The sequence below is a fragment of the Amblyomma maculatum genome, chromosome 1 (genome assembly GCF_055883805.1).
Source record: "Amblyomma maculatum isolate TAMU_Amacu chromosome 1, ASM5588380v1, whole genome shotgun sequence".
NCBI classification, from domain to species: domain Eukaryota; kingdom Metazoa; phylum Arthropoda; class Arachnida; order Ixodida; family Ixodidae; genus Amblyomma; species Amblyomma maculatum.
Genome location: NC_139344.1, coordinates 338,524,560 through 338,549,304, shown reverse-complemented (window position 1 = coordinate 338,549,304; position 24,745 = coordinate 338,524,560). Strand labels below are relative to the sequence as shown.

Sequence of the window (24,745 nt, the reverse complement as noted above, 5' to 3'; positions counted from 1 at the left end):
AAAGCTAAATTTCTTTGAACACGCCTCTCATAATCAAGTGCCGGAGGTCAAAGGAAACATACAAGAAGTCGATCTGGACACTTTATTTTACTTTACCGAATCAAAATTTAATATCCGAAAACTAGTCAGATGTACAGTCTTTGTAGACAACAAGGAATGGCAAATAAAGCGTTAATAGCTGTTGCATATTTTTTTTGCAATTATTTTCCTATTTTAAACGTGTTACTGAAGCATTTCATGCCATTAAAAAATTTGGCAATGTTGGAACAGAATCTTTTTTTTAATAAAGCCCTTAAGAAATTAAGTGAGAACATGCTACTGCACCTATCCCACATTATGCAGAACATCTGCAGAACTCCCTCGTCACAACAGTTCACGTGCGTACAAACCTTAAATTTATGTTTTGAACAGCAGTGACCTTGAAACGGCAGTGTCAAGACTGGAAACCTTACCTTCAACCTTCTGACCATCGCAAAGAATGTTCATCTGGTCCGTGTCCACATTGTATGTAAAGAAGTCTGTCAGGTATTCCTTGGAGCGCTGGCCAGCAAAGATGTACAGCAGACGTGATTTCTGAAAACAAAGGAGGAGAAGATCACGCAAACCTTCAAGATAAAAAAGAAAATAAAGATTTTTGGAAAACTTGTGCTCCTAGAGCAAACATTAATACCTTGATGACAACCTGTAATGCCCCCTGAAGGTCTCTAGACCATGCCTGCATATTTCAAATATGTTGAGCGCAGCATAAAACGATGAAAATTCAAACTAAACACTAGTAGGACTCCATTTCGACTGTATCAACCTGATCACCTATTTAGAAACACAAATGCCAACTAGCAACCATAGCAATAAAGAGGAGCTACTCAAAGATTATCGGAAGGGCATCAGAACAATGGATTAACCATGCAAGGAATATGTCACACGAGGTCTCAGTAAAACCTCGCAGTTTAACACGTTTAACTCTCTCATTCCTTCGTCTCCTGATTTCACCGGACCACTTATGACAACTTAGTAGTACAACACATTTATTGTACATAATGTACAAAACTCTGGCTGAACATCTTCAGGGAGGGTGCGGCCACTCTGTTCGGTACCCCACTCGCATCTCGCTCCGGTTCCTTGTTTTCCAGAGTCGACCTTCGTTTTCTTCCCTCCTCTTGGGGTCCTCTTTGCAGCTACGCAAGTCCACTATTTCCCGCACTTCTTCTCCGGTGAAGTAAAGAACACCCTTCGATTTCTGGACGACGCATGGTCGCCGCTCCCAGGTTTAGACCGCAGCCAGCTACGATGGCACCACACCAGGGGTCAGCGTTCGCCTTGTCTCTTCGCCTTCCTCGAGGCGTTGGTTGGCTGACACTCTAAGAGCTGCCCTATGCTGGCCTTTGCACGTGGTCACAAGGTCGGGCGCACAGCACATGCATGTAACACAAGACACGAGCAGTCCCCGTGTCCGTTCTTGGAACTCGTTTCGGGGAATCCATCCGCGGCACTCGCTATTGTTTCTTTTTCAATACTTCAACCATATACTTATTTACACTCACCTGGGACAGAACAGAAACTAAAACTAACTCTCACAGACGTATCTATTTACTCCTGAAGAATAATGACTTTTTTCGCAGTCAATTTGATCGCTGCATTTCAGCATTTGTGATGATTACCACGAAGAATGCCCCAGGACATCAACCTTGGCTGAAACAATTTATGACTAGAAAAGGATACTCATAACGTTCAGCCTCAGATATGCCTGTAAGTCTCAGAAGTCACAAAAATTAAGAGACGAAACTCTAGTGAACCTCCACTCAGGGATCTGGGACAACGAAAATTTGCAGGCTAGGCCCCTCGTCTAGGAAAGATGAGCAAAAAGACCACGTAGGGATTTCATGATGACCTCCTTCAACGAATTCGGACATCAAAAGCCCCCCCCCCTCTTATTAGAAGTAAGGACTTCAGCGTCATGGCCTTCAACAGCTTACCTCGTGAAATAGCATCGAGTGACCGATCCTCGCCCGAACATCTTGCGGACCGTTCCCTGAGGAATCATCCCGCAGCTTATGCCAGGTGTTTGTTGGCACGTGGTATGTGAACAGCCCGCTGAATGCCGTCTCCATTGCCCGATCTTCCACCGGAAGGGAACTGGAATAAGAACGCAGGGAGTAATTATATGGCCCAGCAATAACCTGAGTCTTTAGCTAGCTACTCTTTTCAAATTTCCTGACCTTTATCATGTTCGTTTTTCTGACTGCATCCATAAAAATTCTGACAACAGATACAAAAACATAGTGGCCTATACGTGCAAGATAGCGAGCAGTATACATGATGCATTCACAGCAACGCTGCAATGTTGACAGATATGGTTTTCCTGTTCAAAAGGTATTTTTCATTTTTTGTTATTTTTCTTTTTCTCTGAAGGAAGTACAGCATTGCTAAAGGCTATGGCTTACAATGTGATCCTCTCTTCTCTTCCAGCCATTATTATGGTTGGCTATTGCCTAATTTTTTTTCTAAGCACTTCAAGGTTGTCACATCTTCTTTGTTTTTCCTTTGGAGCAGCTGAGACCAATAAAAATTGGCTGGAAACGAATTTGATTATTCCAGAGAAGTTATAACATTTTGCTCTTGGGGACCAAACAGTTCTTCAAACATCAAAAATTCACTTCTTGGTTGGAGAACCATGAACACTTTATGAAAGACGTCACTTAAATGCACAAAATTACACTCAACGGAACTAGACAGCCCTGAGGCAACTTCAAAAGAATTTACTTTCCTCATTTTTGGCGCCGCTGCCAGCAGAAAGTACAGCTGGGAGCAAACACAATGTAAACCCTGCCAGCAACGACTAGGCTCCACCACCCCATACAGCCACGTCATGGCAGCACTTGGTACAGTACCAGACAGGAGAGGGAGACAGCTGTTATCTCAGCCAAGTCAACTATACCTCGTTTTGATCTGTCACACACCAAACTTACACTCTGTTGCAGTTCAGTCGAAGCTTGTGTGATATACAACATAGCAGCAGGCTTTCCGTGGCATACGCAATGCTGCCAATGCATGGCTAACCAAACACAATAATACTGAGACCCTTTTCCTTTTGCATAGCTCTTAATTTTTAGCTCAAGTGACATGCTCTTTCAAGCAGCTGCATATTAGAATTGGTGAGCTGTGTCGTTTTCCCATCTGTGATGTGACCAAAGTCGGCTCGGTAAAGTGAAGTATATGTGAGACGTGACGACTACAGCTCTTCAATACTACCAGTTGCGAAACTTCTCATAGGGTCCATGCATTAAAAAAAAACGCCGGTTTTGATTGCTCAAAATTCGCGTGTATACAAATAGTGGCGGCACTCGCGTCCATTAAAGGAAACTGCGTCGAAGTTTCAAACTTTCAGATCTTTGATAAACGCTCAATCACCTGGAAAATAAAATTAGTTGCTAGTTTGAAGTAGCAAAAATTTTTAGATGTAACAGCCGTAGAGTTAAGATGAAAAATAATAAAGAAAAAGGAGATATCCAAAATGCAAAGATGGCAATAGCAGAAAGTTTCTATTGACCGCTTCTAGATGGCGTGACAATTCATAAGCACCCGAAGAAACACACACAAAAGCTAGTCACTTTTTGAAGTGAAGTTTCACAAATGGTATGATCCAAAAGCTCTGGTGACGACATCGAGACGGAGTGATGCAGTCAAGTGGATTGGTAATTCTGTTGGCGGCCTACCTGGTGAGGATCTTGCCCCCAAAGACGTAGATGGTATTCCGTTCAACGTCCATACACATCTGGTGGTCGAAGATCAGCTTGGGGCCTCCCATGGCTGCAGTGTCGTCTGTGATGAGAGTCCACTTGTTCCTTTCAATGTCGTACACATAGAAGTCACTCTGCGAGGGAAGCATCTTCGATGTGAAACCGCACCTCCTGCACCTCTTGGCTAACATCAATGCTTCTCAAAACATGTACTAAAGACAAAATGGAAGACAGCATGTGCTAAACATGGTCGCATTTACAAACAACATGCCCAAATGAGTCTGTGCTTCCCTTTTCAACTCTTAAAATTATATGTGTACAGATGCAACTGAAAGTGGTAGTATCAATTTCAATTCAGTGGAACCTTTATGACCAATATAAGCAGCTGAAATGACTGATAGGCTTGTGAAAATAACAAGGAAAGTGTGTGGGGGAGGGGGGGGGGGGGAGGGCAGAGTGAGAGAGCCTATACTGAATGCAAACCTCGCCTTTAGGTGCCTATGTTCTATTGCAGTGGTGGAACTGGCAACTGGCTTCTTGTAGCAGCTTTTGTAGCAGAATAAATTGCAGTTTGTAGCAGAAGAAAAATGTTTTCTAGCAAAATTTCAAATCTCGAGATGCTTGAATAAAGAAGGCTTGTTTTATTTCTGGAACCCAATTGGCTCAGATGTTTATAGCGACCATAGCCGTGCAAAAACAAGCTTCAAGCTCAAATGCAGTCTAAAGTGCTGTTCTTTCCTTAAAAAGCCGCAAATTAAGCAAACAGGGGGTTTTGCTAAAAACAAAGCCATTTTTATTCAAACGGAAGGCATAACGAGATATGCAACTACCTTATAAACACTGTAGCCTTGGAAAGAAAGTAGCTAGCTGTCAACTGCCGCTTTTTAAGACTGCAACTTTAAGGCACTATTTCTTCTCTTGCTTTGATGACTCCAGTTTGGACAGTGCCACTGCGAGCCTTTCCTGTCCATTCTTCAGAAGGGCTTGTCCAGTCTTAACGTCTGCAAATTTTGTGGACTTGACGCCTTTTGAGAAAAGCAGCTCAGCATTGGTGCTTATTCCTGGTCACCCTGATCTCTTCCTGTACTTTTTCTTGATTCTGACCTCTTTTCTGGGTGTCCTTATCCTGTTCATCAGGGTAACGTTGAGGCACCTTTTTCCTTCAAGACCCGTGGTGATTGGAAGGAAAGGGGGAATAATATTTTTGCAGATCCTGGGTGATTTTTTTTCCCCCTCAAAAGAGGCGCGCTGCTGGCGTTGCTCAGTCAAAAGGAGCGATGCGCGGGGATGTAGAGTGAGCGCCGATTCCGTGCGTTCACAATCTTTGCTTTCGTTCTCTTCCGGAAGTTTGGCGGGGTGGCTGGTTAATCAAATCGACGCAGGGACTCAGAGTCGTGAGTCTGCTCCTTCGCAGCGCACTGCAGGGATTGTGCGTATGCTTTCCTCATTGTAATGAAAACGTCCAAGGGTACTTACTGACCGTATGCGAGGCTGCAAATATATTGAGTAACTGCGCATGAGTTATTTGCACACGCGCGCGCTCACAGACATTCATTAAGTTTTGTAGTGGCGGAAAAGAAAAAAATGTCAAAACTGAGATAATCTTCTAAAGGACGCGTAAACATTGAAGTTTGTGATTAAGCTGCGAAATTATACAAGATGTTCCACATAAGGGGTTGAACTTAAGTTATATAAGCGGCCAACAGAGTCCAGTGCTCGTGCACAGAAGCAGTCAAATCCTTAGCGCTCCTCTACTGCTACACAGGCCATCGCAGCCCATACCTCACTGGTATGAAAAAAGGAAGCAAGCGTGTATACTGCTCCAGCTGTGCTTTGCCGAGGGCAGTTACAAACCATCACTCGTTTGAAACCGCGCCGTCTGCGTTGGCCAGCCTGCTCGCACATTTGCACGCGCGCGCGCACATGCACACACGCACAAGCACATGCACATGCACGCACACAAATTAAGCGAGCGCACAGGGCAGCTCGAAGCCGTCACACATTTGAACGTGCTTCGACCCTTCGGCGGCCAGACTGCCAGCCCCTCCTTTCACCCTTCCCGCTCATTGGGCTTGAGAGATATATCTTGCAGTCCCCTCTCACTCCCTCCCAGTAGATAAAAAAAAAACAGCAGGAGACACAGAAGCGACGTAGACAAACGTCAATTTTGTGTCACGTGATTGTCCACCCAGCACCTGCAAATATATTCTTCCGCCTTGCACAGTGTTTCCAGCAGATGTCAGTTTTGGTTTTGCGACAGTTTGGTCAGTTCGGTTTCGCTTTCGGCTATTCAGCGACTTTTGGCGCAAAGTAGGCAAAAAATCGATTTTGTAGCAGCATGTAGCAGGATTTCTGATTTGGCGCAGTTTGGCGCAGCAGTTCTACCACTGTGTATTAAGAAGAAAAAAAAAAAAAAAAGAAAAGCTACACACAGGTAATGGTACTGAGCTCAAATCCTGCCTCTAGCCGTCTACGCTGTACTGGGGAAAAAACAAAAACCTCGCACACGGTATTTTGTGGTTCAAAACATATCAGACCAAACCCCACTACTTTCGCCTCCATGTTTCTGCCACTACAAACAGCTCCAGCAGGCAACAGTTTGCTAGACTGGTCAGTATGTTAGAAAACCTGAACCAATAGGGAGCCACCTAAAATTTCCTTAACATAATAACTCTGACATTGAAAACCTTTGAGTGATCAGAAAAGTGGACAGTGGAACCACCAGCACGCTGCTACTTTTAGTTTTGCTTGGTTTATGGGGTTCAACATCCTAAAGTGAGTTAGTAGCCTTGTTTTGTTCAGCAGTGGTTTCGGCTTTAGCGAGCAAGCTGCCATTGTATTCCGCGCCCCCAGGACTTCCCCTCACCTTGAGGCATTCAGTACTCCTAGCAGAGGAGTCGAGGTAGCGTCCCAGGGTGAAGATTTTCTTGCGCTCTCCATCCAGACACATCTTGTGGCAGGAACGTGCGCTGGGGCCACCCTGCATCACAACGCCCCAAGACACGGTTTAAGCCCAAACAAGCTCTCAGAGAATGTAACAAAGAATGAGTGCAAGAGCAGGAATGCACAGCAGTGGTTCTGTGCTTATCTCACAAAATACGCCTGGCGATACTCAGTTTCTGCAGTGGCAAGAAAGCTTCCTCACGAGACCACGCACTCATACAAGATGGCATCCCCACTGTTCCACGCAAAGGTATCCAGAAGTCATCTTGCATAGGTGCGCTTCGTTGCACAAAAGCGTTCTATATACTTTTTTCTTTCTTTACATCCATGTAAATGCCCTGTGAGTGCCACAGCATAGGGTTGCTGTGATTAGAGATCACTGTGAAAGATCGTCTTACCCAAACGGCAGACGAAACAGCTTGCCTAAAAACAATTTTTTTTTTTTAAACACAAACTGAAGTCTACAGATTCGTTTTATTTTCCTGCTTCCTTCATTCGCTTTGCTACCTAGGCAGTGAGCCCATTACAACAGGGATGCTCCTCTGTAGAGGATGGATATCTTGGGAAAGGAAGAAGGTTCTTGACTGAAGGAACTGGTCACTTTTATATGCGAATAAAAACTTATTGATCACGCGTATTTTACACAACCTTCAAAGGCCATTGCTACAGCAATACGCAGGAAATGGCTGGAGCTGTCTACCTCCCACTTTTAGCAGAGCCGATGGTGCTGGGCACCAACCAACAAGAACTCGAGCCAGAACGACCAACTCACCTTTAGCACCTTCCGTTCAAACTTCAGTTTCCGACTCCTTGGCTCATAACCTCCAATCACTGGCCATAAGCCGCGTGTGATTGGGCCAGGCAAGTTTTTCTCTTACCTCATGCCCGGTCACAGCTGTTGTCAGCACTATTTTCGCGCTGAAGACAAAACACAAATAACTAATATCCCTGCGAGACGAGCAAGTTTATTGTCACTTCTAACGGGTGACACTCGCCTTCAGTGTCATTCGCATCGTGTCACACGATGAATTTTAATGACACTAGCTGCTAAACACACTCGGTGCAAAGTGAGTTTGGCAAACTCCCTACACTTTGTCCAGCAGGCGAGTGTGTAGCCTCGACAGCAGGACATCCACACATTATTTATATATTTTTTGAGAATTACAATGGTTCTGAAATTTTTCATGAGCGTTTCTTCTAATAGGCACAAGATTTAAGCTGTCACCAACTAAAAATGAGGCGTACACTTGAATAGCTACCCTCACTCACAGTGCTTGTGCTAAAGGCGAAGGTGTCAGTCTGCTGCTGCGCTCCGATGGTAATGTGGTATCTCAAGCGGCATCAATGAAGTTGGAGTTATTTGTAACTCAATCTCTAGAAAGTCGTCACCTGACATGACAGCATTTCGCTCAAGCATCGGACAGAGGCAACACCGCATTTCCTCCCGCAAGCCGCCAGCGCCAAGCCAACACCTTTACGGCGCATCCGGCCTTGCTATCACTGGCATCAAAAAAGTGTGTGGGAATTCGTTTTTCTAGTAAATAATAAGCCCTGGAGTGAAGAAATGTCAAAAATGAATCCTTCTTGGGGATCGTTGACCCTTACTGAGTCGCTAGTACAAGTAATAGCTGCGATAAAAGCAAATTTCTGCTCACAACTTCATAGCCATGCATCGCTGCAGGCGGCGCGGCGTGGCGCAGCTCACCCGGTCAGCTTGTACACGTATACGCTAGGCCCGTTCCTAAGTAGTCGTCAAATTGAATCACACCTTTCTCTTATTATCAACAGACAGTAAGGTTGACACGAGTGAGCCATATATTCTATTATGCTGGCCAATACGAAAGCGCCGGGAGCTGTGAACGCTGCGAACTTCTCGCCTTTCGTGATGCGGCAGGGACCGGACCTTTTTCGAAGTTGCGTACGACACGCTAAGTGAACGCTGCGAAGACGTGACGATGCTGCCATACGTGGGTGCTGCGCCACTGGACAGTTTAGGCTGCATAGAAGCACCATCAGACGATTTCGTGTGAAAAATGCACGTTGCTCTGAATCAGACAGCACGTGCACTTTTCGCGCTCGAACATCGGTGGCGCCACTCCATACGTAGTCGCTATACCAACATTTTCTCGATTAATGATGCAAGCCTAAGTTGCAAAGCTAGGTTTGCGATAACCACGGTTAGCCATGCATTAGCGGTCAGAACCATGCACTCAGATGCACAAATAAACTCTGAACATTAGCTTGGGGTAATTGTGCTTGCAATTACGGTATTTTCGTGAAAAAAAATTAATTTCCACATAAGGCTGCAGCATCCGTATCGGCACTGCCATCTGTTCAAAATGATACTTGATTTTGCCGTGTGACAGCGAGCAGCGAAAGTGTCATTCTTCCCATGTAAGTGCACTTCGTGAAAGTGTCAATAAACTTGCCCGTGTGACTGGAATTTAGGCAACCCAAAACTTCACTTGACCAGTCTGGGTATACTGATGATGCCCTTGTCCTGTTCTAACGGGTCTTCAGGAAAAGCTGCTCCCAATAAACAACCATAAGTGTCCGCACAGCAGCACAGCTACACACCTGGCACGGGTGTTGTGTTCTCCCAACAGAACTGCAGCCCCAGGCTACGACCAGCCTTGGGCTCCAAATAATCAGCTTCGAATCGTCACAATAAAGGAGCCGCTTCTTGGACTACCCCTGTGTCTGGCAAACTGCACCTAGGACATTACAAGGCCTGGGGAGACAAAGACAATGTCTTCCCCTACTCGATGGCTGGTGCATCTTATTCCCCCTATAACCAGGTCAAAAAAGCAGCCTTTTCTGGATAATGGGAAACCAGTGTCACGTGGAGGGGAGCGTTCTTTTGCCAAAACTGACCCACTTTGGCATCGTTAGCAGCTTGTTGCATGCATGGAAGAGGGAGAAGCGTGCTTGCAAGGGTGTCTCCTGGGTGAACAAATAATGTCGCGAGAGCCATAAACCAGCCCAGTCTATCGGTAGTAGCCACCGATACCAGCTGCGAGTCGCAAAAAGCCCTATTTCGGGGAAAAAAGGAAAGAAGGAAGGAAGGCGGGTTGAGCTTCCTTTTCAGCAACAGCATCTGATTTTGCAGTCTTTCAGCCAGCCAGCTGAAGTTAGCCTTTACACACGGAAAGTCAACCAAATGATTTCAATTGTTTATTTTATCAAAAAATTCATCTTAATGGGAGTCAAGTGTACATTTGATCTGAAATCATTAAACAAATTTTGTACACAATATTAAATATGTTATATATTACAATATATATATATAAATATTAACAATGAACAAAAAAAAGTTGAACAAGTATACATAATTCCAATGCTAAGGAAAGCTGTTCTGCGAGGCAGTACCTGAAACAACCCTAATGACAGGAGCTTTATAAAAGTCCTAATCAGCCTTTTCACACTACTATATTAGCATTTCTGTTTAACAATGTCACATCTATGAGCAAGGATTTTTCTCCAATTCTGCCTAGCTTTCCTATCTCCCCCATGGTTTGAGCAGAGGAGCAAGCCGTGCTCACCTCAGCTTCAGTGTCCCTAGACAAGCACGTCCACACACCCGTTGATGTCTGGTACGACCAGAGGTCTGCAAGGTCCTGCACGCCATCCCAACCGCCAAACAGGTAGAGAGTCTCTGTGGGGTGGAGGGTGCAAAGGGAACGAGAACAGCCAGGCGCCCGATCAAACCATATCCACATCCACAGTACTCTTCCCTAACCCTGCTTCACAGCTCTGCTAACGTTCCTCATCACAATGCATTTCAAAGTTTGTGGGCTAATTCATTAAAATTTTGCAAAGACAACAATTTCTCTTTCCTCTTTCCTTTTGGGCAGCGGCATCAAAAACAGAGCTTTTAAATGAGCGAGGAATCAGGGTCCTTTGGGAAAGTTAGCCATTGGATGAAAGGTGCTGACATTAACCAATATCCTCCTTGCTGTAAATAACAAAAGCCCGACCAGAGTTACTGATTTACCATAAACTGTGATGTGGTGCTCTAACAACACAAGACTTGTACACAGGAGGAGAAATCATGAAGGAAAGAAAATTTATTGACGCAAAGATGACGTTCAAAACCCTCACCTGTCTGCACATCAATGCACATCTGGTGGCCACCCCGCATTCCAGGTCGATTCTTGCCTTCCGCTGGGGGCCACAAATGGAGGAAGAACAGCACATATCAGAAACAAGTTTTCGTGCAAACTGTACCGCTCACACCTTACCTTCATGCTGACCAGTGCTAACCACTTAGGCCTCTACAGCCGGAGGTAGCCTAGCTAGATATTTGAAATTATTTATCGAATACGGAGATTATCCCCTTGAAAATCCTGTTAAATGTAGAGAAAAGCTGCACAGTACATTGAAGTAAAGCAACTTAGGTGATCATACAATATGCTGAAAAACGCGCCACCGCACCCCTGCGCACGGCGCCTCTCGATCACTTTTTGCCGACGGACACGGGTCAGCTGTGCTGCAGTGTTCATGCTGTGAAAACGCGTGACATGGTGAACATGTGGGGATACTAAGTGGACATCAGGCCTTTTGCACTCAATTCTCACACCACATGCGGTGAAGCTGAACCAACTGAAGAAAGTGGCACTAATAAACGATAAACTATGAGTAAATGGGGTGTTCTATAAATGGGATGATAATAACAGTTGCAGAGTGAGGCTACCTGGTATTCAAAAAAGCCAAAAGCGGCGACTTCCGCAACCCGGTGTGAAGAAATATGAACTGCTAAACATAAATGCCCGCAGTATCTCAAATAAGAGTGACCAGTTGGAAGCTATCATTTTAGGTTATGATCCCCATATAGTCGTTATCACCGAGACCTGGCTGCGCAAAGGTATTGATGACACCGACGTGTTTCCACCCTCATATCAGGTATTTTGCCCAGACAGATCCTCAAGGGGTGGTGGTGTTGCGGTTTTGGTTGAAAACAGTATCAAACCTTTCATAGTCCAGCAAATTGATAACCATGAAAGCGTTTCGTTGAAACTTTCTTGTTGGAGCATTTCTTTGTTGTTGTTTGCTGTCTATCAGGCGCCCGATTCCCCACTGCAGTTTCTGAAGGATTTGGCTGGTCATACGAATAATTTTCGTAATAGATTTCAATCTATCAGAAATAGATGAATTATATTTTTCCCAGTTCAAGCCTAGGTGTGCACTGTGGGCAGTTGTGTGATATTAAGTTTAGCCATGATATGCAACAAGTGGTAAAAGAGCCCACTCCTGTCCAAGGGCTCGTTAATCAGTGCTCGACCTAATTTTTACAAGTAGGTCACTTGATCAGTATTCGGTCTCAGTTGAACACGGGATTTCAGATCACAGCATGGCACATTTTTTCTGTCCCTTAATATTACCTTCCTGCTTGCTACCCCTGACTGCTGTGAATATTGTCCTGTGTACTTTTTTATTTGATTATGTTATATTGTTATTGTTGATCCTCCTGCTAGGGCCCATCAAAGGGCCTGCAGTATATTCTAAATAAATAAAATAAATAAAACCTAACGGTGACCCTCATGTGGCGTTTTGCACATTTCCCTGCCAAAGGCATTGTGGAAATGAACGGCACTTAATTTTAATCAGCAATTATTCTTCTTGTAGGCTACATGTGGCATTAAGAAGCATGTCACTAACATGTGTGCAATGTATTTTTGCCTACAGGCTAAGCAAAAGCTTTATACATAGGCTGTCGAATTTGATGCATCAAACTATTCTGCAATCCCCTTGGGCGTATCTGGGTTCAACTGTACACACTAAAAGCACCCTTTAAGCTCTTGTGGATCTTATTTGGCTGGTTCTCTGCACCTGTCCAGCTTTCAGACCAAGTCGAAATTTTATAACAGTGAATTTTCTTGCCCGTACAGCCCATAATGAGTGGCCAAGCTTTTTGAGGCTCTCATGAGGAAAATCAAATCTTGTGATTTGTAAATCATGCTAAGAGTAATCTAAGCACATACATCAAGTCCCATGATGGATACAAGAAGCACTAAGCATTCATCATCATCATCATCATCATCATCAGCCTGATTATACCCACTGCAGGGCGAAGGCCTCTCCCATATTTCTCCACTTAACCCGGTTCTGTGCTAGCTGCATCCACTTGACCCCTGCGAACTTCTTAATCTCATCCGCCCACCTAACTTTCTGCCTCCCCCTGCTACGCTTTCCTTCCCTTGGAATCCAGTTTGTTACCCTCAGCGACCATCGGTTATCCTCTCTTCGCACTACATGTCCTGCCCATGTCCATTTCTTCTTCTTAATTTCCACTAGAATGTCGTTAACTTGAGTTATTTCTCTGACCCACTCTGCACGCTTTCTATCTCTTAATGTTACCCCTACCATTTTTCGTTCCATAGCTCTTTGGGTTGTCCTCAACTTAAGTAGAACTCTCTTGGTTAGCCTCCACGTTTCAGCCCCATAGGTGAGTACAGGCAAGATGCAACTGTTGTACACTTTCCTCTTGAGCGATACCGGTAAGCTGCTAGTCATAATCTGCGAGTGCTTGCCAAATGCGCTCCATCCCAATCTTATTCTTCTTGATATTTCCTTTTCATGGTCTGGATCTGCGGTTACTACCTGTCCTAAGTAGACATATTCGCCTACTTTTTCCAGTATTTCGCTACCTAATGTAAACTGCTGTTCCTTCCCGAGGCTGTTGAACATTACCTTAGTCTTCTGCATATTGATTTTCAAGCCTACCATTCTACTTTTTCTGTCTAGGTCATCAATCATTATTTGCAGTTCATCCCCCGAGTTGCTTAGCAAGGCAATGTCATCAGCAAATCGCAGATTACTGAGGTATTCTCCATCTACCCTTATCCCTAACTGCTCCCATTCCAAGTCTCTGAATACTTCCTCTAAACAAGCTGTGAATAGTACTGGGGAGATTGTGTCTCCTTGCCTAACACCTTTCTTTATGGGAATTTTATTGCTTTCTTTATGTAGAACTATGGTTGCTGTGCAGCCACTATATATATCTTCCAGCACTTTCACGTACGTCTCGTCTACCCCCTGATTTCGCAATGCCTGCATCACTAAGCACTAAGCATTAAGCTGCTCGAAATGCATCATTTCCTTTCTTGCACTTCAAGGCTCCTATGGTGACACCCATACCAGCCCCATCCGAGAGAAAGATCCAACACAAACATACGCTTGTCGGAACAAAGGATGGGAGTCCATTTGGGCCTGTATTCCTCGTTCTTCAGGTACTCATTGAAGACACCCTCTGAAATGAAAGAGGATTTAATTAGCACGTATGCAGTGGACTGTCGAAACTGCATTTTGAAAGGCAGCATAAAAGATGAGCTTTAACATTAAAAAGCAACTCAGACTATGAGGCATATTGCAGTGGAGGGTTACAGAAAATTTTAATCACCCAGGGCCTTTAACGTAGGCTAACAGTGTACAGTATGCGGCACCATGGTTGGGATCGAATCCATTTCTCCTGGCTCAGTAGCCGAGCGCCCTAACCACTGAGGAATGATGACATTTGGAACAGAGGAGCATTGTGAAAAAATATTCCTGCCTCACAAAGGAGCAAATAAGTAGTAGAGAACGTGCAACTTAAACAAGGGACAAAACAGATTAACAAAGCGTAGACATGCAGCGAACTTGTAAACGAATGAAATGTGAATAGAATATATTTGTACTACATGCATTCACTACTATTGTGAATATTCGTATAAATGATGAAATTCAGCAAAAAATAAAGCTATAGCTGCACCAAGTGGTCAAGTCAGTACATTAAGTCTATGAACGTTAAGCTACACAAGCCGGGTCCACTCGACAGTCAAGGTTACAGGAACCCTGGAAGGTTACAGGGCCCCTCCGTCCCAGACATAATTAAACTTCAAATTTAATTTGTAATAAACGTTATTACTACTACCACTGCACTTTGTCGCAACACTCAAAACATGAGACAGCTGACACCTACATATATGTATGAGCCATGTCCTTTGAGATGAGGCAATAAGATAGGCTTTGCTGAGCTTGCCTGAGTCTTGCTCTATCATTCGGCATTCGAAGCCTAATGTAAGCATTACAAAGAATGTTGCCACACGAATGGAGAACTTTATTCCATGCAGCACTGCAGCAGATTGGTGCAGGTGGTAGCAATAATGGACCTTGCTTTTGGAATAGTCACTGAATATAAAATATGGCAGGTCTCATTTAAAATGACGTGCCAATTATCCCAAAAGTTGAAAACATATTTGATTTGTCTCAAATAGCTTTCAACATACACTATTTCATTTTTTCTTAATAACCGCGTAGGCGGGCGTTCGGTTTGCTATTTGAAATACAGAACCTCCCTAGTAGACCCATATTTGACTGAACAGGTGAAGCATGCCTAGCATGCACATAGTCTCTCTATCAGTAATACCCAGGCTGTTTACAGATTCCTCGTTGGTGATGTTTCACCAGTGATAAAGGCCACAATGTCACTATCAGGCTGCGATCGAGGAATCTCAACAACACATGCAGAGAGCGGCTGTTTTCACAGCACCTTCCTACAGAAAAACTTCTGAGGAAAGCCTTTCAAGCATAGGTGGTGCTGTCGCCAGCAACGAACACTCAAACTTTTGCCCTCACTGTGAAATGTACTGGAGAGTTATACCACTCAGAAAACACTATATGTAGGAAGCACATGAACTATAAGAACACCAATTATGTGGCAACACGAGATAGGCTGAACGACTGTCGTGTAGTGGCCAGCCAGCAATGCAGAAATAAATGGTAGCTATGGCACACAGCAGAAAATGAATGTTAGCTGCGGCTAGCCTTAGGACAGCCTGAACCCGAAGAGCCAATGTGCTGCTGATAAGTTGAGTCATGTGACTAGGATAAGTGATAGCTATGGTTGGGTGCATCTGTACAGCTTGACCCATGACTGCTTGTACAACCGGACCAGCAATTGGGCTGCTGGCAGAGCAGCGAGGACACACTGGTGAACCCAGTCGTGAGAATGCTCTTTCTCTGGGTGTGCCAGCAGCCGAAATCTACTATCTATGCAAACTAGGAGTGGCAGCAAAGCTTCCTCAGAACATGTGCCACAATCATGAATGTTTTGTGAGGGACACCGAGAAGCCTTGTTCGTGACAGGCCCATTATTACATGAGGTTGAAGAGAAGTTGAGTCAGGGATTTAATGTGACTATATCCTAGGTTTGAGGTGTTATTGTACTAGAAAATCTGCTTGCCCTGTTCTGCAAATCCCTGGGCTCTTAGAGACGGAAGGAACGAATGCCAAAAATTCTGACTGACAATGCTACTGAGAAAGAAGCATGTGCGAATGAGAGTACAGTGAAAATAAAAAAATGTATCTGATGCCAATCTGCTCACCATTAGCCGCCTTTTCCAGCAGCTGTTCGCAGCCAACAAAGTCACCCTTCTGCACCTGAAGCAAGCAACACAAGTGTTGAGTTGTGTCGCTTTTTTATGGCCCATAGGCAACCAAGGCCATCACGTGTCAAACACAAGGTTTAAAATTGGTGAAAAGAATCTAAAACGTCATTAAAACCCTATAGCTTGTTTAAAAGCTTTTCTTTTCTTATGACTGAAAAAATATGGGAAACATCAATGAGTGACTTCTCTCATAAAAGTAAGCTTTGGTGTAGCCTGATGCGTTCATTATAAACTTGTAGGAAATGCTTTCATCTCAGTTCTTCAAGTTTTGTACACACAATTAAGATGTGGTTAGTGGTGACAACCTCCCTACAGAATTCACATGTAAGCGCATCTCGTTTTGCAAGAAAGAGGTTGTGTGTTAAATGAGTGCGACCGATATGAAGGCAGGATAAATCACTTTGAAGAAACGTTCTTGGTGACTACAAGATTTCCATTCTTCCATCACCGGCTTCACTAACTGTAGCTTGTTGTTTACTTCCTTGTCCCATGAATCCTGCCATTTTGCTTTCAGTTTTCTCTACATAAAATTTACGGCATCTTTATGGGGTGCATTTACTTTTTCTATTTTAAGGTTCTGGGTAGCTGCGGCACATATACCAGCTCCTTCATTACCGCTGATCCTTACATGACTTGCTAACTAGCAGAATTTCACTTCATATGTATTATACCTCCAATAAGGGTTCCGCTGCACGTGTAGAGTGTAGTGCACAAGCAACACTAGTGTGCTGCTCCTTAAGGCTGCAGCGGGCGAAGCAATGTGTTCTAAGTATAGCTCCTACATACCAGAAGGTGGTGCAGTTTGGTAAGCAGCGCATCCTCCAGCTGTACCTTGGTTCTCTTCTGCAGGGACTCGAAGGCCTCAGAGTAGTTTTTCTGCCGGAAATGCTTCAGGCAGAGGCGGATGGCTTCTTTTTCCCTGTACTGGAAGAAAAATACCTGATTAATATGCTGCTGACATCACATAAGTACTGCCATGGAGAGGCAAAAGGTCATAACAAAGTCACCTGACTATGCCTCTACCCCCAGAAAAAAGTTGCAGTAGAAGCAGGGCAGCAGTGATCACATAGCAGGGGGACAGCAAATGTTTAACAAAAACGACACATCAATAAAAACCAAACCCAGGAGCATTAAAATCAATTTGGGTACACTGAACGTGAAAGGGATCGTGAAATAGTTCGATATATAAAACACAGCAGTGAATAAGGTTACCTGAAACCTAAAAGAGTGTAGTTTGGTTGGTTTTCAGTCGTGCCTCGTTAATATGTACACTTTGGTTTCCGACCAAAACTGTCCATAAAGCGAGTCATCCATAATAACAAGTCATGAATAAAAACAAAAAGGATTTTATGAGAAAAGAGAATTGTAATTAACAACTGCTTTTGTACATAACGGTGTGCACTGGACTCAAAATTTCACAGAACACCGGCAATTTTGAGTGCATTATCCTTGCCATTGTTGTCTTCGAAAAATTGTAGTGCAGTCTGAAGCGACTCGCTTACCATGACACCCGTGATGTTGGGTTTTGCGTTAGTCGAACTTTCGAGCACGAACTCCCCACTGGCCGATGAATCAGCGTCTGATTCTCTACTCACCGCCACTTCCAAAATGGCCTCTTCACTGAGCAAAGTAGCCGCTAAGTAGCTGCTTGAGATTCTCCTGAGGCGAGGAAACAGCTGAGCTGTCGATACTAGTCCCTCGCAGCTTGGATTCACTGAGATGGCTTTTGCCGCTTATATTCACAGATTTCTTCGCGCCTGCGTTCAGCTCTATTCTTTTGCGTTTAACTCCCGCCATGTCAAAAGCCAGACTCAAGTTGAGGGTTACAGGCTCCTGATGCTGTGCACTTTTTTGCCTAGTTAACCTTTCTGCTTTTTCGTTTTTCTGATTCTTTCTTTTTTTGCCTTGTACTGTTTCTGTAAGGAAGCAAGGGAGTCAAGTTGGCAAGCTGCTATGCAGAGGGTTATCGAACATCCCATCTTCTTGGCGCCATTTTTATGTGTTCCCATAAAACAAACACTGCAAGCTGAAGTATAGTTTAGAATGACGGCTAGCCGACTACGAAGAGCTCAGACCTTGTCAAGGCCGCATCGTTGACTCAAAGCGAAGCCGACATACGGACCGTCTAGTGTGCATAATTTGGCAGTTCGGCGGAGCAACAGGGACGAAAACCAGGAGCATGAGAGAGAAGCGCGTCCAGGACGGGACGCCCGGTCCCCGTTGCGTGTTCGTACGTCGCCTTTCTTTTGTCGCTCTACTTTGTGAGTGTGTCTTAACTCTCACCGAAAAGCGTTGACGGCTTCATGGAACAGACATTGCGCTTTGGGAAAGAAAACTTCAGTTCCCATCGCCACTGTAGGCACTTGTCTTTCTTCATGTCATTTCTTTCTTACGCTTTTACCGGCCTCTCTGTTCACGTTCAGCAGAATTTATTGCAACCACATGTTGCTGTTTTCCCGACTGCGGCAGCACTTCCGCAGCACCCAAAAATCTCCTGGTTCCCCCCTTTCGGGGTCTTTCTTACGCTGACCCTCGGTTTGCTTTGTACGTTCTTCTCCGCTCTTGCGCTCCCCCTCCCTTAGAACGGCGACACGCCCGCTTTGATTCTTTGCAACCCCACAGGACTCGTTCAGGCATCCCGCCGTATCGGCTCTCGCGTAGGTTCGTGGGCGGCGCGCCCTTCTTTAGCTTGCGTTCGGACTCCTCTGTTTTTTTTTTTCAAGCACTGTCCATATTAACGAGACAAAAATACATGGGCCCAAGTGGGGCGCATGCATTCTTCCCCTGTCCATTGTCCGGACAGCGAGTTTCCATATTAATAAGGCATAAATACATTGAAAAGGTTTCGTCCCCAGAAAAACTGTCCATAATTCGGGTCGTCCGTATTAACGGGGGTCATATTAACGGGGCACAACTGTATACGGTTCCAAAGTAACATCGGCTATTAGATACACCGTAGTTGAGGGCACTGAAAATTACGACCACATGGGGCTCTTTAATGTGCACTGATATCACATAGTACATGAGCGCCTCGCATCAAGACTGAACCTGTGTCCTCCTCAAAATTAGTAGTCGGGCGCTGAGCCGAACCACTTACCGAGCGCCGCTAGGTCTCACCCGCTTTACATCAAAGCCACCGTAGACCATGCTTTATAATTAGCCACTGCCTAACACTGCACTTTATAAGCACTATATTCTTTCATTAAGATTAAGATACAATCAGCTTTTGCAACCCCTTTACCAACAAAGCAAGCGAAACAAGTCTGCTCTGGTCGCCTTTGGTCAGCCAGGTTAGTTTCCTCATATGACCAGCGTTGTACCAAGGCTGTATTCCCCAGAAGGCACTATAACGTGTGGAAAATGGCGTTGTTAAATGCCAGTCACACGCCATGTTCCTCATGCCACACAGTTTTATGATCTTTACTTGGCTAGCGTGGCAAGTAGGTGCTCATTACCCAATGCCATGCCTCACAATTGTTTTGCATGCAATAAGAGATCGCTGCAATGCAACTGGGAGATGTGCCATTAGCAGAGGTACAGTGCGCTGTTCGCCATATCAAGTATGTTGTTTAACAGAGTTCGATAAACATGTCCAGCAGTGGTATGCTTTTACATGAGATTTTCAGGATAATTCTTTGACTTTGATATAAGCTATGATTTGATACAACTAGAATCAAATAATACATGTTCATCACAACTATAAAATTAATACATAGATCAACGTAATATCTTAAGTTAATTGCTGTCTATCAAAACGACTGCACATAATGTGAAAATTCAGGTAAAAGGGTCGACTTAGCATGCAAGCTACAGGCTGTGAATTGCTCCAAAAGTGCACGCTGGTCCTTCCCCACACTCCACGGGGAAGCTTCTTCTCGCTAGTCAGCACAGTTCGTTATTCACCGACTACTTGCATTTTATTTGCTAACCAGAGTATAGTATATATATGGCACCATCTGTCAAGCACATCCAAACAACCGATCCTAGGATGCCATGCCACACAGTGCAATGTGCCTATGGAACAAGATAATCAAGTTAGTCTTGAGCGAAAGTGAGGTAAGACATTGCTGTAATGACTGGCTCAACAGCTTTGATAAAAGCTCATTACGTTGCAACACATGTGAAAACTGGCATGGCTGCTCAACCGAATATGATGGCAGCGTGTTCAGGCCACTGGCCTCATTTGCCTGCATGCAGAGATGCCTTTCTCTCTTTCATAAACACTTGTATACACAATGAGCAGACATAGTATTTTGCTTGCATGTCCCTTTATATGGACCCATTGTTTTGAGGGAGTGAAAAAAAAACAACTCACTGTGCTGAACCACCTTAAGGAAGACATCACTAGGTCCCTGTCCTCATTCCCCTGAAGTTCGACATGCCAGATGCTGAAGTTGAAACTTGGACCCCAGGACTGAATAGGTACTGCAAAGACAATTTCATACCTTTTTTGGTTGCCTGCACATTAATTCAGACATGAGCTACAAAATTTGAGTTTGAGCTGATAAAAAAAAAAGAAATAAAAAAAAATATTGCCTGAGCCCCACATGAAAGATAAGCCAAACTAACGCAAAAAAAGACAGGGACCCGAGATAAACACAGGACAAAGTGCTAGAACTTTGTCCTATGTTTCTCTTAGGTCCCAGTCTTTCTCTTGTGCTTCAGAGCAACTCCAGCTCAAACAAATTCAGGTCCTAAAACACAAAAACTGAAAACATGCACATGCAGTGCAACAGCAGTCATTACCCATTCCAGGCAGTTTTGACAATTGAAACAATTAGTGAACACAACTGTGATTAACATCACACATGTAATAATTATTCTGAGCACTTTTGACAGTTTCTATAGCTTGCACAGAATAACCTGGTTTGAACCTGTCATTCTTATGTAAATGTTGTAAGCTTTGCTCAAGCGATAGGCTCATCTAACCTGAGGTTCCTGCAATTTTTCAACAATCTTGAGTTCAAAAAGTGGAATGTAATGCTGTAACAGCCATACAAAGCCTCGTAGCCATGAGGGAAGGTAAGGAAAAAATGAAAGTGAAGATAAGAGAAAACAAGTGGTTGTATTACCAATTTTGATGTAGCGTGAAGGAAACTGGTTGCCATTGATGGTATGTTTAAGTGTGAATGTCTCTGTCAGGTGATCGTTCTTTAGGCCACTGGTGAGTGAGAAACAAATAACAATAAAAAGATGCAGCAGTTGCACGTAACAGCTTTTAGTGCAATAAAAGTGAGAAGTCAAAGAGCATTCCATACCTATCTAGAATCTCCAGCATATGTTCATCAGTCAATCCGCCATATATTTTAAACTTCTTCATGTTACATACGTGCGTTTTCTCGTACTTGCCAAAGGTTATTGTCTGCACTATTGCAGGCCGCTCCAGTTTGAGGATCAGAAACTGTAGATAGGAAGAAAGGGGAACAGGCAATAAAAGAAATAAAGAAAGAAAAAAAGAACAATGTGGTATTAGTGGGCACCAAAACTTAAGCTGGAACTGTAACAAAGATAGTAAGGCTAGCAGCCAAGCTCTCAAGAATGTTTGCCACGGTGACCTAATTTGTTATATAGCTTAACTTTTAAACAAATTCAAGTTGGCACTTACATTTAAAGGAGCAGTTATTGTATTGAAAACTGCCTTTAATATTGGCACAAAAACTTTTTAAACTGGCAGAATTCATGCTATATGCCTCCTATATCTATGCTGCAGTACTTGTTAGCAACCTTGATAAAGCCTGAAGGAAACTCTCTGAAAAACATTTTTCCTGTCAATCAAATTGTAACGCAGGCAGACAGTGGTAAGTAATAAATCTACCATGAAGAAAACAATCTACTTCTATTCCCATTTCAGGTTCTTTTTACGATAAATGGTTGCCAGTGGTGATTTCAGCAGTTGGAACTGCTTGTTATGATTGACCTTAGTCAGCGGTTAAAAGGAAACCACATACTCTTGCTTTGCAACATGATGTGTGTAGTGTGACTGTAGTGTCGTCAACCAAGAGTGTGGATAGTTATACTTCATCTCACAAGATATCTGCAGCATTGCGAAAGGCAGAGGAGCCCTTGCAATTGTGCTCTTAAGTGTCTCTCGCCCCTGCGCACTATAATAGAGAAATGTGCTCCTACTGTCCCCCCGCCAATTTGGGGGGCGAGAGGCACGTAGGAGCACAATTGCCTATTGTAGTGTGCGTGATCTTGATTGGGCCCGGGTGCCTCTGCCTTTCGCAATGCTGCAAACATCTTGTGAGACAAAGAATAAGTTCTTCTGCACGATCAGCTGGCAGAAGTGCTAAAGTTATGTGTGTGCGCATCCAGCAGCGATTGGGAAGATGTGCTTTTGCCTCGTCAAAACTGAAATAAAAGAAATCTGCAAGTGTTTGTACACAATCAATGCTCAAACAAACATTCCCATCATAGTATCTACGTGCCATTTTGTTTGCATTCTGTGTGCAACATTGTTAGGGTACACAAGGGCCATGTGACAAATGAAGCAGCACAAATGCCGGTAAATAAGTGTGGACTCAATATTGTGCCTTTATTGTCTAAAAGAAAGCCGGCAAATTACATCCGCATACCTGCCAACCTGGCAAGATAAAAAAACCTGAAGGTTTTTTATTCACTCCAGTGAGAGAAGGGGGTGAGCTAATTTTTAGACAGAGTCTAATGGGTCCTTTTGCAGGGACCTTGCAGTAGCATGATCCAGACTAATGTCCCGCCACTAGCAGCAGATGCTGGAGGGTTGTTCTGCATACTGATGAGCGCAATTAAGGTCTAATTTCAGTTTCAAATCATTTGCCACCGTAATACATGCAGACGCCGCTTCTGCATGCTGCATAAAATGCCAAATGGTCACCTTTTTCCAATGTCGCAAAGAATCCTCTATGAGTATCTCTTGGGCTTTGATAGCATCATGACTTCAAGCACATAAAAATTCTAACTCGACACTGTGCACCGCATACACGCAGTCTAGCTAACGCTAAATACAGACACAAGCAGCTGCGACAGCAAGCACAAAATGTGACCAGCCTTTGGCTTTGAGTCGATTTGGTTTTGAGTGGCTGCTTGGCCGATGATGCCGATGGTGCTAGTGCGACCGTTGATGGTGGTACTGGTTATGACAATGCAGCTGCATATTCTGCACTGCTGGTATCAAAAACGATTCTTGCATGGGTAGAAGCTAACTTTCCGGGAGATAAAGGGCAGTGGCCAAACAATCGGAATGTTCAGTCTCCCAGGTGAACAGGGAGGGTTGGCAGGTATGGATTGATGCTGTGATGCTGTGCTTGAAAAAAATGCTGCTGGTATAACTTAGACACTTTGTCCGACTCCTTTTGTCAGCAGCATTAGATCATTAACCCGACTGTTTTTGATAGCATTGCAAGAGATAAATGAATGTGCAAGCAGTGTACGGGTATCTGAACATCACAATCATAGCAACAAAGACTGCTTATATGGTTCAACATGCGTTGCCACTTGATTAACCACAGTGCTTCCCATACTTTTGATGTCTTTTGGAGGCCACAAAAAGTGCTCCAGCTCAACTATAACTCTCAAGACATGCCTCACTGTTCAACGTTTTAACTCTGTTTTCGCACAAAAGCAGCGCTACAAGTAAGCTTTCGTACCGAAACAAAACAGGAATTTATTATTTCTGCTAGCTATTCGTTCTATTAACCGCTCTTCTAGACGACCAAATTCTCTCGCACATGAATGACACGTAACACCATAATCAGTATGTAATTCGTAAAGCCACTTATCACTACAGAGTACAATACGTAGAAAAATTCACAAAAACCTCAACGAAGCGCGCAGTTTCCCTTGCCGAGCGATGATTTCAAGACACATATGCAGCATTGTTCCGATAATTACGATCTTTCTATCACGCTTCAGGTAATTAACCAATATGATATTGACAGCCTGGCGCGCTAGTAAGTGCCGATATAATAATGGCAATAACAGAAGCGAAAAAGACTTACTCTTGCGTTGCACACCCGAGGAGTTCTGCACTGGCGCAAGCACTAAACTTGCAGTGTCAAAAAGAGCCACAAAAGGTAAAAATTGAAACAAGCGATTCACTAACCTGGGGAGGGTAATTGGAATCGGAAGACCATCTTGAATACTGGTCACCAGGTTTGTCCACGAGTATGTTTCTAAAAGAAACATTGAAAGTAGAGCGCAAATGAGTATAGAGTTGACCCGGTGTAAAAATAGAACGGACAGCGCGGTTGCCACGGTGACGCAGCATTTAGCACTGTAAGCACGTTATCAACAACACAACGATAACAAAAAACGCAAGCACATATCGTACAAATAACTCCGTCTGCTTCTGATCTCGGGAGTGAATTACCGAGGCTGACCAAATTTGAATGGACTGCACTCAACTTGTCAACGCTGAGAATCCAGCGTCAACGCCTGAATTTTGTTTCTGGAAGTTATCGACGGCTTTAGAAGTGGGTACGTACTCTGGTAAGTAAGATCCTGTGTAACTTGAGCATTTATGAATACTATACTTAAGCTTTTTGCAGTCCGCGGACGCCATTTTTGGAGGTGACAGTAAACAATGACTGCACCGCACTGACTGAGATATTTACATGTAGTAAAACTGCATTAAATAAAAATCTTAAGTAATATTCAAGTACA

At 43.9% G+C, this 24,745-nt stretch overlaps 1 protein-coding gene across 1 annotated transcript in view; it reads right to left on the bottom strand.

Annotated features, from left to right (window-relative positions):
* muskelin (muskelin 1) overlaps positions 1-24,662 on the bottom strand; it is a 36,757-nt gene extending 12,095 nt beyond the window's left edge. The window contains exons 1-14 of the mRNA XM_084588375.1: positions 24,568-24,662; positions 24,186-24,255; positions 21,364-21,506; positions 21,178-21,266; positions 20,421-20,530; positions 16,892-17,029; positions 16,043-16,097; positions 13,855-13,929; positions 10,782-10,844; positions 10,223-10,335; positions 6,604-6,717; positions 3,714-3,871; positions 1,974-2,133; positions 453-573 (exon numbers count right to left, since the gene is read on the bottom strand). Coding sequence (XP_084444501.1) covers positions 453-573; positions 1,974-2,133; positions 3,714-3,871; positions 6,604-6,717; positions 10,223-10,335; positions 10,782-10,844; positions 13,855-13,929; positions 16,043-16,097; positions 16,892-17,029; positions 20,421-20,530; positions 21,178-21,266; positions 21,364-21,506; positions 24,186-24,255; positions 24,568-24,644 — 1,486 coding nt within the window. The 5' untranslated portion in view covers positions 24,645-24,662. The remainder of the gene's footprint in view (positions 1-452; positions 574-1,973; positions 2,134-3,713; positions 3,872-6,603; positions 6,718-10,222; positions 10,336-10,781; positions 10,845-13,854; positions 13,930-16,042; positions 16,098-16,891; positions 17,030-20,420; positions 20,531-21,177; positions 21,267-21,363; positions 21,507-24,185; positions 24,256-24,567) is intronic.
* Positions 24,663-24,745: the final 83 nt, after the last annotated feature.